This window comes from Thamnophis sirtalis, unplaced genomic scaffold, assembly GCF_051295495.1.
Source record: "Thamnophis sirtalis isolate CommonGarterSnake01/CBP01778 unplaced genomic scaffold, rThaSir2_p1.2 scaffold_14, whole genome shotgun sequence".
Classification (NCBI taxonomy): domain Eukaryota; kingdom Metazoa; phylum Chordata; class Lepidosauria; order Squamata; family Natricidae; genus Thamnophis; species Thamnophis sirtalis.
The window spans coordinates 45170198-45186942 of NW_028261394.1; the positions used below are offsets into that span (position 1 = coordinate 45170198).

The 16745-nt window shown below is 44.6% G+C and overlaps 1 protein-coding gene across 1 annotated transcript in view; it reads left to right on the plus strand.

Moving 5' to 3' along the window:
• Window positions 1–5046, plus strand: part of IRX6 (iroquois homeobox 6) — an 11127-nt gene extending 6081 nt beyond the window's left edge. Inside the window, 3 exon segments of the mRNA XM_087729309.1 lie at window positions 4–31; window positions 3392–3509; window positions 4387–5046. Coding sequence (XP_087585435.1) covers window positions 4–31; window positions 3392–3504 — 141 coding nt within the window. The 3' untranslated portion in view covers window positions 3505–3509; window positions 4387–5046.
• Window positions 5047–16745: the final 11699 nt, after the last annotated feature.

The window sequence follows — 16745 nt, forward strand, 5'->3', positions numbered from 1 at the left end:
GAGACATGTCAGTACGCAACGGGAACAGAAGGTTGGCCTTTTTCCCTCTTGTTTTTATTTTCAGACTGTCTTTAGTTTGATAAAAGGAAAAAGGAAGTTCATGTGAGGCCCGGAACTCCAACACAGAGGCTGAAGCTCAGGAGGGACCACTGAACACCGAGCTGTTTTCTGAAATAGTTGTGGATCTAGCGTTCTCAATGTTGGCAGCATGAAGGAAATAGGCCATCCCTCCTATTGGGAAAGTGGGGCTAAAGAATTTAAGCTTTGTGGGTCAGCTTTGGAAATGCATAGAGGCAGGGTTAGGGTTAGGGTTAGGGTAAGGGTCAGGGTTAGGGTTAGGGTTAGGGTTAGGGTAAGGGTAAGGGTAAGGGTTAGGGTAAGGGTAAGGGTTAGGGTTAGGGTAAGGGTTAGGGTTAGGGTTAGGGTAAGGGTTAGGGTTAGGGTTAGGGTAAGGGTTAGGGTTAGGGTTAGGGTTAGGGTTAGGTTAGGGTTAGGGTTAGGGTTAGGGTTAGGGTAAGGGTTAGGGTTAGGGTTAGGGTTAGGGTTAGCCAGTTCGGATCGGTTCACGTGGATGCTAATTTTAAATCTGGTTCACCAAACTGGTAGTTGCACAGACTGGCTGGCCACTCCCCTCCCAAGAGTCTCCATGCGGCCCGTTTTGGATGCCAGATAAGTGCAAGGCCCATGCAGAGGTTCTGGGAGGGCGAAAAACAGGCCTCATGGAAGTTCCAGAAAGGCGGATGTTTCTGGCCTCCGGAGGTCCTCCGAAGACAAGTGGAGGGTATTTTTCCTCTCCCAGAAGTTCAAACAAAGCCTCCGGAGCCCGGGGATAGGAAATCTCCCTCCCTTGCCATAGTGCAGGAGGCTGAGTAGGCCATGACCACCATGAGCACCCAGCAACTGGTCAGAGAACTGGTTGCTAAAATTTTTGAATCCCACCCCTGCGTAGAGGAATATCATGGGTGGGAAGAAACCTCCAGTTTAGGGTCTAATCCAGAAATGTGTTATCTTTACCTACAACTCCAATTGAAATTGGCTAATGCACATGAGAAATGTGATGGCTTGCATAGTATTAAATCTGACTTTTGGTTGACTAATGTGAAGAATAAGGTTTCAGGTTATAATTCGCAAATCGATTACTTCACCCCTTAAATTGGGCAGCAAGCAAGGGATTGGCTTTTTAAAATTTTTTTTTTAAAGAACATCTTGCTGTTGTTGTAAGTGATTTATCCCTATGGATGGAGTGGGAAATTGCAGTTTGGTCTTTCTATGGTTCTTACATTTAAGGAGGTCATCGGTCATCATTCAATTCACAATTAACAATAACAATAAACAATAAACAATAATACGATTAATAGCAATAGCAGTTAGACTTATGTACCGCTTCATAGGGCTTTCAGCCCTCTCTAAGCGGATTACAGAGTCAGCATATCGCCCCCAACAACAATCCGGGTCCTCATTTTACCCACCTCGGAAGGACGGAAGGCTGAGTCAACCCTGAGCCGCTGAGATTTGAACAGCCGAACTGCAGAACTGCAGTCAGCTGAAGTAGCCTGCAGTGCTGCATTTAACCACTGCGCCACCTCGGCTCCTTGTATCTTGCCCAGATTGTATCTTGCCCAGAAAAAAAAAAATAAGGTAGCAAAAAATGCTAAATATTTATTCAGAAATCTTTTGTATATTTCATCTAAAAAGACAACCAAAACAGAAAACATAGAAGTATTCAAGGCTTTAAAAGAAACCTTGGAGTAATATATTGGAATTCATTCAAAATTGTACTGATATCTCTGTTGTTGTTATTCTTATTCTTCCGTTGAGTTGTTCCTGCCATGAGATTGTTTTTGCAGTATGTTTAAAAAGGCCACTGTTTATCTATTTTTCCCCCACGTTCCATCCTGAATCACCTTGTTTGGTTAGGAAGAAATGATCTCAGATCAGCAAGTCATTCTGGCGTACAGTGGTGGATCTTCTTTGAGAATCATGGCCAATGACTTGGTCTCTGTTTCTAGAGTGATGGAATGATCAAGTCAATATACAGATGCAATCTCCTCTAGGAAATTGTTTAGAGATAAAGTAGGCAGTATCCAAGAGCAAATGACTATGGAGATTCTCAGCCATCCAGATCGTGGTTGTCCCAAAGGTGCTTTTTTCAAGAGGCAACTAGACTTTCTGTTTTTCCTTTGAAGACCTTTCTCTTCTCACCCAAGAAGCTTCTTCAGCTTTCCATTGCCTCTTGAAAAAGCAGGGATATCCAAGAACAAGTTCATAGGAATAATTATTCGGGTACGGTTTCGTTGTAGCTGGTTTGAATGGTAGAATGCAAGAAGGGGAATATTCACTCAGCCAAACCGGGATGAGTTGGTTCCAAAGTTCTCATGATCAGACCTTCATTGCTAGCAGAAAATTGCCTTACGGAGAAATGGATAGAAACTGGCCAATCTTCTTTGACTCCTCTCAAAGCTTCCCCAGGCTTGGAGTCATTTGAACATTTGAACGCGCTCTACATGGGTCTACCCTTGAAAAGCGTTCGGAGACTACAGCTAGTCCAGAATGCAGCCACGCGGGCGATATTGGGTGTACCGAGGTACACTCACATTACACCTGTCCTCCGCGAGCTGCACTGGCTACCAATTGGTCTCCGGACGCAATTCAAGGTGTTGGTTATCACCTTTAAAGCCCTACATGGCTTAGGGCCAGCGTACCTGCGAGACCGCCTGCTGCCACATAACCTCCCAATGGCCGGTAAGATCCCACAGATTGGGCCTCCTTCAGATGCTGTCAGCCAGACAGTGTCGGCTGGCGGGCCCCCGGAGGAGAGCTTTCTCTGTGGCTGCTCCGACCCTTTGGAATCAGCTACCCCCGGAGATCCGGACCTTACCCACTCTCATGGCCTTCAGGAAAGCTGTTAAAACCTGGCTGTTCCGGCAGGCCTGGGGCTGTTGACCTTAGTGTTAAGGTCCAGCCCCGATTAGAACGAATGCGTGGTTTGTGAATTTTAAACTATCCTTTTTATTTCCTTTTCCTTTTTTCTTTCTTCTTTTGTAAGCCGCCCAGAGTCCTTCGGGATTGGGTGGCATATCAATTTAATAAATAATAATAATAATAATAATAATAATAATAATAATAATAATAACAATAACAATAATAACAACAACAACAACAACAACAACAACATTGTAGGAGAGTATAGAAAGAAATATGAACTATTGACAATGGTCTGTCCTTTTGTATTCATTATTATTTGTGTGAAATTCTGTTCAAGAATGACAGGGCTCTGTAAACCAAAGCAACTTTGTATGCCTGAATGTAGCCTAGGATTTTTTTTTTTTGGGGGGGGATGAGCCATTTCCTTCCAAAGCTGAAAGCGGTTTCCATTTCTCTGTTGCGACAGGATTTCGGAGGAGCATACGGGCTGCTCAAAGCTCTCTGGACCTGAGTGATGTTTGTCTCAGCCAACATAAAGAGAAACTCAGAACAGCTTTCAGGCCGGTGCTGAAGAGGTGAAAAAAGTGAGTCACGATGCTGTTGTGTTGTGTGGAGAGATGACTTGTGAAGTGTACCAGGGGTTGAACCATTTCCAAACATCCTTGATCACTGGCCATGTTGGCAGCAACATTTGGAGTCCGAAAGGGTCTTCATCCAAGTTTGGAGTATCCAGCATCCCATATACTGTGAAGCTGCTTTGTTATGAGTTGCTATTTTAAATAATTATAATAAATAGTGAAGAAGAAGAAGAAGGAGAAGGAGAAGGAGAAGGAGAAGGAGGAGGAGGAGGAGGAGGAGGAGGAGGAGAAGAAGAAGAAGAGAAGAAGAAGAAGAAGAAGAAGAAGAAGAAGAAGAAGGGGAAGAGGAAAAAGAAGGGGAAGAAGAAGAAGGGAGAAGGGGAAGGGGAAGGGGAAGAAGGAAGGAGGAGGAGGAGGAGGAAGAAGAAGGAGGAGGAGGAGGAGAAGAAGAGAAGAAGAAAGAAGAAGAAGAAGAAGAAGAAAAAGAAGAAAGGAGAAGGAGAAGAAGAAGGAGAAGGAGAAGGAGAAGGAGAAGGAGGAGGAGAAGAAGAAGAAGAAGAAGAAGAAGAAGAAAGAAGAAGAAGAAGAAGAAGGGGAAGAGGAAGAAGGGAAGAAGAAGAAGGGGAAGGGGAAAGGGGAAGGAGGAGGAGAGGAGGAAGAAGAAGAGGAGGAGGAGGAGGAGGAGGAGGAGGAAAAGGGGGAAGGAAGAAGAAGAAGAAGAAGAAGAAGAAGAAAGAAGAAGAAGAAGAAGAAGAAGAAGAAGAAGAAGAAGAAGAGCTGTCTACCAGATTGGTCCTGATAGTTCCTTTAGTAAATGATCAAGAGGGGGAATATTTTATCAGACTTTTACTTTGGCTAATGACATCCCTTTTTTCTTTCTCAGGTTATGGAAAACCACCATGTTACTTAAACTTCTCCAGAAGGTATGGAAACCTCATGCTTCCAGGAAGGCCACCCATGATCTCCCACGTGAATCCTCTCTTTGTCCGTTTTCCTCTTTCTCGGCGCTCTTCAGAGCACGAAGGACTGTTACAGCTTCTCACGTCAGAGGAAGGGAAGAGATCACCTTACGGAACACAACTTGTACCATCACAAGGCCCACCAGAAAACATACCTAGGGATCGGGTTTTGCTATGTTATATGAGCATCTGTCCTGTGCCATGTTGGTCACCAAACTTCGTGAATCGAACTGTGACCCGCCGGCAAAATTCTGCCAATGTATTTTGGGGTTTTGGGGAGAGATCTTGGCTTCTGTTGTACATCTGTGTTGTTCTCTATATAATGGAAACTAACAATGTGGTTATTGAACTAACCTCTTCTTTCTTTTTTTTCTTTTCCATATCCCAAATATGTACGGGGTGTGTTGGGGGTTAACATCTTTCCAACCAGGTCTTCAGATATATTTTTTTTTGAATACTTATTTCCACCCGTTTTTAAATGAAGTGTGTTTGTGTGTCATGTTTCTTCAAAAAGAATCCGTTCCTAGTCCAACCTGTGCATTTGTTTACTATTGCCTTGTACAAAGATATCACAGAAAGTATTTTTAAAACTCTCTAATTAAAATTCCAACAACGGAATGCTGTTGAAGAAAAATATGAAATTGAAGAGGCAGGAAGAATGTGTGTGAGAGAGAGAGATGGAGGGGGTGGGTGGGATGGGAGGAAGGAAGGAAGGGAGAAACACAGCACTCACTGAGATTCATTACTATCAACACTGATTCACTTCTCTCAGTTTTGTTTCTTTATATAATATTTTAAAATCCAGTTTTGGACCATTTCTTTACTGATATGTTTTCCCCACTATCTGTCCACCACGGGCCTATGTGTATTGTACACTCACAGTTATTGTGTCGGGTAACTTCCCCTTGGGGAGAGGAGTATATTGAACCTACATCAGGAAACAGGCTTTATCGTTATGGCTGGATTCACACATTACGCTAAGTCAGGGGTTGGCAACCTGTGGCTCTGGGGCCACATGCGGCTCTTTCATCCCTCTGTTGTGGCTCCCTGTCACTCAAAATATAGCAATAGCAGCAGTTAGCAATAGCAGTTAGACTTATATACGGCTTCATAGGGCTTTCAGCCCACTCTAAGCGGTTTACAGAGTCAGCATATCACCCCCACAGTCTGGGTCCTCATTTCACCCACCTCGGAAGGATGGAAGGCTGAGTCAACCTTGAGCTGGTGAGATTAGAACCGCTGAACTGCAGATAACAGTCAGCTGAAGTGGCCTGCAGTACTGCACCCTAACCACTGCGCCACCTCAGCTCTGAGTCATAAACATCAATGTGCAATACACATTTATTGAGTTTTTTGACCCCCGGTAGGCCAACTTCTTCGATCAATCTAAGAAAAGTTTCAGGAGAAAACAGAACATTTAATAATACTTGGGCAGATTCATTTGCTTTCACTGCTGATGAGACTGGTTTACCGGTAAGTTTAAGATGTGGTGAGAAATTGGCAAACAGTACAGTGTTATCTTCATTTTAGATGTCAAAAGGGCTTTGTGGCTCACGGTGTTTTCTTTTCTGTGGGAAACAGGTCCAAATGACTCTTTGAGTGTTTAAGGTTGGCGACCCTTGCACTAAGTTAAGTCCCCCTGTCTGTCTCTCTGGCTGTCCCACTGTCCACCCATCTATCTGTCTGCCTTTCTACCTGTCCATCCATCTGTCCATTCTTCTTTTTTTCCTCCCTAGCCATGATAGAGGCTTCCAGAATTTATCCAAGGACTGGAGCAACTCATGGTGAGACCTCTGTTAGCCACTCATCACAAATCTGGATCCCACTTCATTGATTTCTATAGTTCTGTGTTCTGACCCCCTCCTCCGTCCAGTAACGACTGCCGAGACAAGCTTAACTGGAATGTACTTTAATAGCAAGAAACCAAAACCTCGGTGGCTGAAAGCCAAGCATAACAAACAGATAAGGACCTTGGCAGCAACTCAGACAAACTCAGGCAGCAATAAACACAGATAAGGCTTGGCAGCAATCCAGCCTGCCAAGCTCACAGTACTGTCCTCCGACAATCAATCCTGCGTTGACTTCTGCAAAGAGGGGCATGTGCACAAATAGCTTTTTATAGTCTGGAGAGGAGCCTAATGACCACCAGCTGAGTACAATTACCTCCTGTAATTGCGTAATTGTTCCTGACGCCTAGTAGCTCTTCGATGGCGTGCATCCAGGAACAACTCACTGCTGGCATCCGGCTCACTCTCCCTTGTCTCCTCCCCACTGGTCCAAGGCTCAGGTGCCTCCTGGTGGCCAACCAGCCTCTCTGCGCCCTGCTCGGAGTCAGAACCCTGTCCAAGGTCCTCCACATCCTCCAGAGCCGACTCAGAGGGCCCCTCGCTGTCGGAGTCTGGTGGCAGCTCCAACGGCACCTGCTGAGCCACAACAGTTCTGTACCCCCTTTTTTTGAGTTTTATATCCCTCTAAACCTTACAACGATGAGGCCAGAGTTAAAAGAGGGCATGAGTCTGGCTTGGATACCATGGACAGCTCCAAAGTCATCACCCTCCTCCAATAATGGTCTAAAAAGGGTCTAAAGACAAAAGTTGTTGAACAAAGAAACTCTGAAGTAGATTGGGAATAGTGACATGGTAGTCTCATAACCTTATCCTTTCTAGACTGGATCTCTTATTCAACCACTCTTCTAGTGCGCTCTTTATGGATAACTCATCCTCATTGGCAGGAAAGTTTGTTCTGTGACTATCTGCCTGGCTTGTTAACAGGGCAACAACATTTCCTTTAAGGCGAGGAAGGGATAAAGTAGGACATTCTTAGTAGGTCATCATCCCAGTTTAGTTAAAAGAGCATTATTGCCTCTGACAAAAGTTGAGACAGAAAGGAGTCCATCCCTCGGCATTCTTTCTCCTTAATTAAAAGTGTCACCAAGCACTCTCTAGGCAGGCAAATAGAACGGAGCTGAAGCCCAGAGAAGAATGAATCCCTTTGTTCCTTGACTCATTGCAAGCAAGGGCCATGATTTAATCACTGTGCTAATTAAGAGGTCATCTGCAGATCAACCCACGGCCAGCTTTTCCCCAAGTTCACCGAGGTCAACATTTTACCCTGTGACATTTGTGATCAATATTACCCAATGGATCCTGCTTTCATAAATCAGAGGGATGGATCTTGGTTATTGAGTAGAGAGACTGATACATGGAGCAGGAATGGAGCAGGAGAGAAAAAAGGAAGAAATACCAGGATTGGAGAGGGGTTAAAAGTCTACATCTTTAGGCCAATGGCATCCAAATATATTAGGTAAAGGTTCCCCTCGTACATATGTGCTAGTCGTTCCTGACTCTAGTGGGCGGTGCTCATCTTCATTTCGAAGCTGAAGAGCCAGTGCTGTCCAAACACATCTCCGTGGTCATGTGGCCAGCATGACTAAATGCCAAATGCGCACGGAACGCTGTTCCCTTCCCACCAAAGCTGGTCCCTATTTTTCTACTTGCATTTTTTACGTGCTTTCAAACGGCTAGGTTAGCAGAAGCTGGGACAAGTCATGGGAGCTCACTCCATTACATGACGCTAGGGATTCGAACCACCGAACTACCGACCTTTCTGATCAACAAGCTCAGCATCTTAGCCACTGAGCCACTATATCCCCAAATATATTAAGATTCTTAAATGTGTGTAACTGATGCAACGTTTGATTTCCACATCCAGGATAATTTATAGCCCCGTGGAGGAACCTTTTCCGCGTGACACATTTTGTATGGAGAGAGATGGAAGGGCTGATCAGACATGGTGGCAATGTTTGAAATGGGAATTAGCACAATAGGAGGGCTATATCTGGAATCCTAAGCTTTGTCCTCCTTGTCTACAGAGATTCTCAGTCCTCCTGTTCATGGTGGTCCCAAAGGCACTTTTTCAAAAGACAAGTGGACTTTCTTCATTTTTTTTCTTGAAGACGTTTTACTTCTCATCCATGAAGCTTCTTTAATTCTCTGAACAAAGGAAGTTCAGTTGCCTCTTGAAAAGCACCTTTGGAACAGAATCCTCAATCCAATTTGCCGGAAGGGAGCTCTACATAATTCAGCCAAAATTAAAAATGATATACTTGAGGGTGAGTTACTCCATACAGCCAACCTCCAGAGTTTCTCTTACCTTTTGTAGTATTCTTTGAACTGTCATTAAATAAATTGTAACTCAAGGACTATCTGTAATTGCAATTGGATCCTGACACCCTGAATAACGCCTGTTTTATAGATTATTTCAACAGTGGCTGTAATTTTTTTCATGCAGTTGTCAGCTGTTTTAAAAGTGAAATCCACATACATAGATCTAAAAGAGAAGCTTGCTCCTGGGGAAGAAAGCTATGGCAAATCTAGAGAGCAGACTAAAAAGCAGAGACATCATCCTGCCAACAAAAGTGCGTGTAGTCGAGGCGATGGTTCTCCCAGTAGCAATGCATGGCTGTGAAAGTTGGACCATAAGGAAGGCTGAGCACCAAAGAATGGAGGCCTTTGAACTCTGGTGCTGGAGAAGACTCCTGTGAGTTCCTTGGATTGCAAGGCCATCTAACCGGTCAGTCCTAGAGGAGATCAGCCCTGACTGCTCTTCAGAAGGCCAGATCCTGAAGATGAAACTCAAATACTTTGGCCACCTAATGAGAAGGAAGGACTTACTGGAGAAGAGCCTCATGCTGGGAACGACTGAGTGCAAAAAAAGAAGGGAAGGACAGAGAATGAGGTGGCTGGAGGGAGTCACCGAAGCAGTAGGCATGAGCTTAAATGGAGTCCAGAAGATGGCAGAGGACAGGAAGACCTGTAGGAATGGTGTCCATGGGGTCACGATGGGTCGGACATGACTTCGCAACTAACAACAAAGAGAAGTGAAAAAATAAGCAGAAATATTTATGCACTGTGGGTATACTGAGTGTCTCTTGGTCCTTGGCAAAGGAAAAAGACATGATGGACTATCAACCTTCAGTAGCACTGTTTTGATCATGTCTGAAGTTAGAACACATCCATGGCATTGGAAAGCACTTTCTTGAGTTGACTAGTGGTACATTTGGAAATCTACATGCAGGATTTTGTGAGCTGCCCTTCCGTCCCAGAACAAATTAATATTTAAAGAATGATTGTTCATGCAAACACTTTCTCTTCAAGCTAGGCACATATATGTGTACAAATAAACAAGCACTTTATTCTTAATTTAGACCAGTGGTGGGTTTCAAAATTTTTTGGAACCTACTCTGTGGGTGTGGCCTCCTTTGTGGGAGTGGCTTGCCGACCATGTGAGCTGGTGGGAGTGGCTTGCTGGCCATGTGTTTTCTCTTCTCTTCTCTCTCTCTCTCTCTCTCTCTCTCTCTCTCTCCTTCCTTTTGTCTCTGTGTCCCTTTTTTCTTGTTTTCTTTCATCTCTCTCATTCTTTTTCTTTCTTTTTTCTTTTTTTCTTTATTTATTTCTTCCTTCCTTTCTCTTTCTCTCTCTTTCTGTGTCAGTCTGTCTGTCTCTGTATGCGTGCGTGTGTGTGTGGGGGGGCAGTGGTGGGTTTCAAAAAATTTTGGGACCTCTTCTGTGGGTGTGGCCTGCTTTCCGGGTCCACTGGTGGAACCTCTTCTAACCGGTTCGGTAGATTTGACGAACCGGTTCTACCGAATAGGTGCGAACTGGTAGGAACCCACCTCTGATTTAGACCTATCCAACTTCATACATTGTCATTCAGGTACCCGGATGTGATCGATTCATCCTTTCTCTTTTGCATCTCCTTTCTGACATCCTTATTTGGTGTGTGTGTGTGGGGGGGGGAGGACAGGAGATCAAGGAAGAAGCAACCCAAGCTGAGCATTGACCTGCAGTTTGCAGGCAGAGAAATTAAGCCGTAGAAAGATAAACATTATTTCAAGTCAGATTTAAAGGATTAGTGCTTGTATTAAAGAGTATTAGCCCCGTTCAGAGGCTTTTGGAAGGCAGAACCTCTGGATTTCTCCTCCCATTCTTTCTCAAGAGGTACGTATACACCAGGTATATCTTGACATTCAACCAAATGGAGCCATCGTGTCTTTTGCGCCCTGAAATCTAGAAACAAATATCAGTGCATCCAGCTATTGAAAGGCCAAGATTGCCATCATCTAATGCAACGCAAAACACATCACCAGTTTTGGCCATTGTTGTCCTAAGGATAAAGAGACTGCACGCAGGCGGGCTACCTGCCAGGGATCGAATTAACACACCCAACACCCCTGTCCATGCAATCCATCATGTGGTCCAATCTGGTCCCAGTCCAAGGGCCAGATTCCACCTCCTGGCACCTGGTGGAAACGTCCTTGGTTCGGAGAGGAAGGAATTTTATTTTGACTACAATCCCCCAGCTATCTCTGCCTCCTCCTCTCCCATTCCCACAGCTTGACTCGTCTCTGCTATGGCAACCCTGAAGGTGCCAGGAGAAGACAGTTTCAGGGCTGACACTACCTTGGAGAAAAGTGGACTTACAGATCAATGGCTTTGATCTTTTTGAGGTTTAGAGGAGGAAACGGAAAGACTCACTCAAACTGGACCTCAGTTATGGAAGCAACCAGAAATGCCATCTCCTGCGTACATGGGAACATGGAAAGCCTACCTACACTTAACTCCCAGGCCACCCAAATCTTTAGCCAACATGCCGACCATTTCCAGTCGTTCTTGGTAGAATTCCCGACTCTGCTGATTTTCCTTATGAAGTTCAAGAAGCATTGATTATAGGCAAAAGTTAAATGTTCCCCCTTGCACATATGTGCTAGTTGCTCCCGGCTGTAGGGGGCAGTGCTCATCTCTGTTTCAAAGCCGAAAAGCCAGCTCTGTCCAAAGACGTTTCCGTGGTCATGTGGCCGGCATGACTCAACACCAAAGGTTCATAGAACACTGTTACCTTCCCATCAAAGTGTTTTTGAGAGACCGCCTGCTGCCAATTACCTCCCATAGACCCGTTAGATCGCACAGGGTCAGCCTCCTCCGGGTTCCGTCTACCAGCCAATGCCATCTGGCTACCACCCGGGGGAGGGCCTTCTCTGTAGCAGCTCCGACCCTTTGGAATGAACTCCCCGCGGAGATCCGGACCCTCACCTCTCTCCAGGCCTTCCGAAAGGCCGTCAAAACCTGGCTGTGCCGGCAGGCCTGGGGTTGATGAGTTCCCCTCCCCTCTCGACTGGTATGGCTGTGTGATTTTTGTGTATTTTAATTACGTGTATTGTGTTTGTATCCCCCTTTCCCCTTTTGAGTTGTTCACCACCCTGAGTCCCTCCCGGAGAAGGGCGGCATACAAATAAACTAAATCTTAATCTTAATCTTTTTAAATTTTCTCTGTATCCTGTTTGTTGTTTTTGCCTTGTCTGTATTACCCCCTCCCCTGGGTTTGTTAGCCGCCCTGAGTCCCTCCGGGAATAGGGCGGCATATAAATGAAATAAACCTATAACCTATCAAGGTGGTTCCTATTTTTCTACATTTTTATGTGCTTTGCAACTGCTAGGTTGGCAGAAGCTGGGACAAGTTAACGGGAGCTCACTCCGTTAGGCAGTCCTGGGGATTTGAACTGCCGAACTGCCGACCTTTCTGATCAACAAGCCCGGGGTCTTTTTTTTTTTTTGTACATGTATACTGCTATTTTTTCTTTTTTATGTATATTGAAATGGAATTATAAATATCATTAACACAAAAGGGAGTTTGCTCAGAAGCTGAAATACACCAAGTGAATTAGAGGAAGAGTGGGAAGCAGAGGAGAGAAGAAAGATAGGAAGAGAGGGATAGGAGAGAGGGTGAAGGTGGAAGATGAGGTGTATAAGGAGGAGTGGTAAGGGGGGAGAGAGGAGAAGGAGAAAGGAAGGGGAAGTAGAGTAGAAAATGATGGAGGGAAGACAGGATGTAGAAAGGGGGAGGAGAGAGGGGGAAGAAAGTGTCGGATAAGGTATAAATATGGTGCATGGAGAGCAGAAGAGCCAATAACTGGTTTTCTTTCTTTCTTTTTCCTTTGGTAGTTGATGGTAAGATGAATTGATGTAATTACTTAATAATACAACATGCTATTGATTATGTAATAGTATACATGTGGCTATATGCTATGAAAATGGAAAATAAAAACTTTCTATGCAGAAAAGCCCAGGGTCTTAGCCACTGAGCCACCTATGAAGTTCAAGAAACATCGATCATAGGTCACCCTTAGCATTACAACCGGTGAGGTCTGGTGAATCAACAACTGAATTAGGGAGTCTTTTAAGATGTGCTTTTATTCCCTTCCCTCCTCTTCTCTTATTATTAAAGGTCAAACAGGCCTCACTGCAGATTATCCAGCTATCTTCAATTTCCCTGCAATCTGTCATCCCAGCAAGATATGTATCGCAAATCTCTCAAAATATAATCTTTTGGAATCATATTCTGAATACTGTTTTGATTAAAAAAAGAAAAAAACCAGAGTTAGGACTGATGTGGAACTAATATGAAAAAGACTAGATGTGCGGTGAGCAGCAGACGCCTTCCGTATTTAATAATCAAAATAAACTAATAGGTTCAGCCAGCTTGCTCTTGGAAAAAAAAACACACAGAAAGAAACCCTCCATGCATTCATTAAACCCAATGATTAAAATCTGTCGGAAGGTCTTTATTACAGAGCAGATTTTGAGAGGCAAACAGACGCGAGAGAATGGGATAGATTTCCCCCCCCCTAGTTTTCTCAAGCTTGTTTTGACCTACAGGGATGAGAGTGGGCTGCTGGGGGTTCGCAGGGGTTTGGGAGAACCTCTAGCTAAGATTGTGTGCAGTTTGGAGAACCTCCATATCCCACTCGTGGCTGGCCCTGCCCACCCTGCCTCTCTCCTTCCAGGAGTCCCCACGTGGCCCGTTTTGGATGCAAGTAAGTGCATGGCATACACAGAGACTAGGGGAAGGCGAAGAACAGGCCTACCAGAAGTTCAGGCCTCAGGAGGGCCTCAAGAGCCTGAGGAGGCTGTTTTCGCCTGCCCAGAAGCTTGAGGGGAGCCTCCAGAGCCCGGGAAGGGCATAAACATCATTCCCTCCCCACTCCTGGGGGAAGGTTACTGCAAAATCCCCATTCCTTCCCCACCCCACTAACCTGCTTTCCAGCTATGTTCTCCAGGGCAACAAAAGAAGATCAGCTGGGAGGCAGTGCGGGCGGGGCCAGCCTATTTGCCTGTTCTCCAAACCGTTCAAAATTTCTGCTACTGGTTCTCCAGAACCTGCCAGAACTGGCTGAATACCACCTCTGATTTCCAGGAAATTAAGTTTAGAACTACACTTGACACTAATCCCTCCTTCTCAACAGTAGAAAGAAAGCCCAATGCCAATATATTTTTTTCAAAAAATCCCCCCAAAAAACCTCTTAACTATATCAACTATAGAAGAAGAAAAATAGCGCGGAAAACTAAATTAGTTAGGTTTGAGTTCTACCACCCTCCATTTTAAAGATTTAAGGCCATAAAGAGCAGTTCATTAGTGAAGACATAAATTCCATCTCGCATGTTCTGAAATAATTGACTTTTCATCTCCAGCTAATCAAGACTTCCTTCCTTCTTAAGTTGCACACTTAAATATTAGGCTTGAGAGCAATTAGAGCTTCAGTTTCAAGCGTTAGTTCTTTGTCGTTTTCACTATTAGCGCTGGAAAGTTTGCAAAACTAGTTATGGATTGATGGTGGTTGTTGTAGCCAATTAATGGTATAGAATTAAGAGCAGTGGTGAAATTCAATTTTTTTTTACTACTGGCTCTGTGGGCGTGGCTTTGTAGCAGGGGAAGGATACTGCAAAATCTCCACTCCCTCCCCACTGTCAATTACCTCCCAAAGACCCGTCAGATCACACAGGGTCGGCCTCGTCCTGGTTCCGTCCACCAGCCAATGCCATCTGGCTACTACCCGGGGGAGGGCCTTCTCTGTAGCAGCTCTGGCCCTTTGGAATGAACTTCCTGCGGAGATCCGGACCCTCACCTCTCTCCAGGCCTTCCGGAAAGCCGTCAAAACCTGGCTGTGCTGGCAGGCTTGGGGTTGATGAGTTCCCTCCCCTCTCGACTGGTATGACTGTGTGATTTTCGTGTATTTTAATTATGTGTACTGTTGTTTATGTTCCCTTTCCCCTTTGAGTTGTTCGCCGCCCTGAGTCCCTCCTGGAGAAGGGCGGCATACAAATAAACCAAAACTAAATTAAACTAAACTAAACTTCTGGGGGAAGGATATTGCAAAATCTCCATTCCCAGCCCCCTCTGGGGCCAGCCAGAGGTGGTATTTGCTGGTTCTCCTAACTACTCAAAACTTCCGCTACCAGTTCTCCAGAACCTGTCACAACATGCTGAATTTCACCCCTAGTTAAGAATATTATATCATGCTATCGTAAGCAGAATTTCTCTGTTCTGGGGGGAAAAAAACCCAAGAGAATTCATCTTCCCTTGATTTTGTTCCTCCCAGACAAAACTCAGCTTATTTCAGCTCAGGCTAATTCTGAAATCAAAGTCAGCTTGAATGAATATGTTCTAGAAGATCATAGACTTTTGATGTCTCTCCAAGAGAAAATATTCCAATCATTTCCCCTTTCAGAGTATAGAACCAAATCTTTAATTGAACTTAAAAAATTAAGAGGCCCTCTTCAAAACCACAGGGTTTGTTGCTGTTGCTAGTTGCAAAGTCATGTATGACTCGTTGCGACACCATGGACAACATTCCTCCAGGCCTTCCTGTCCTCTACCATCGTCTGGAATCCATTTAGACTCATGCCGACGGCTTCAGTGACTCCATCCAGCCACCTTATTCTCTGCCGTCCTCTTCTTCTTTTGCTCTCCATCATTCCCAGCATGAGGCTCTTCTCCAGTGAGTCCTTCCTTCTCATTAGGTGGCCAAAGTACTTGAGTTTCATCTTCAGGATCTGGCCTTCTAAAGAGCAGTCAGGGTTGATCTCCTCTAGGACTGACCTTTCAGTCCAAGGTATTAATGGACCACATTTTGTACCACATGGTTACTGGAATCAGTTCCCTCAGCAAATAGTCCACATTCCCTCTTAATCACCATCAAGGATCTCTTGGGCGAGCCTTGAATGAAATAGCCTGCTCTCAAAATTAGGCCGATATTAAAGATGTTGGTTGAGACTTCATCCCTTTCTGAAGAGCCAGAAATGTCTCATCCAACGAGGACAGCCAAATCAGTCCTCCTGGAGACTTAAAGACGTCACTATATTGTTCCATTTTGTTATTTTTCTAAGATAGGAAAACAGAGAGTTTTCTCTTAGCTGGGAACATTATCTTTCCGGGAAGGGACCTTATCAATTGAACTCCCCACATCCGGATGTAGATCTTGTGTCTTCAGGGAAGCAGGGAGAGGGAAGAACTTCACGATTAGATGGACATTTACAGATTTGTGGGGTTATCGGAGTACATTGTTTCCCCATGAGCAAATATGCGGCTGCTTCCTTCCAAATTGTTTCCACCTGTTGCTTCCTCCACCCATCTTCCTTTTATTTTATTTTTTTTGAAACTCATGAGACGAGAAGAAATGAGAAATTCAGAGGGATGCCAACTGGGCTAAACACACACACACACACACAGAGACACACACAAACACACACACACACTGAGTTGTTATGCAAATGGAATTCAGATGTAGATTATCTCATTTGCACACTTCGTTACACACAGAGAATGCAAAGAGGAATAAAATTGTCTCCATGGCCTTTGTGGGGAATATGTCTCGTCTGGGTGGAATTTCTGGGAGAGCCGACTTGAACTCCTCCTCATCCAAGAAAGGCTGCTAATGAACATTGGTCCAAATTAATTGGCACATCCAGGAGAGAGAGCCTGGTACTCAAGTAGTCCATGAAAAGTTGGCTTTGTTCACAAACAGACAAGATTCAACCCCCCACCCCCATCTATACAAGTTGATGTTTCTTTCAACATCTACTTGTATTTTTTTAAGTGCTTTCGAACTGCTAGGTTGGCAGAAGTCACGAGGCAAGTAAGGAGGGCTCCCTCCGTTACGCAGCGCTTGGGATTCGAACTGCTGAACCGCCAACCTTCTGATCAATAAGCTGAGCCACTGAGCCACCGCGTCCCTTTTAATGGAAGATACGTGGAAGATAGAATGCTCCAGAGGTGAACTAAAAGATATTTTAAACCATCCTGTCCCAAGATGGGGAAAAAAAGCAATGAGGTTCAAGGCAATCAACTACAATGGGTGGCAATTTATCCCTCTGTTTATTGTGGTGGCTTTCCTAAGATCCAAACACAATTCTGAAATGTCCTGAAGGTGGAAAAAAATTCCCTATTT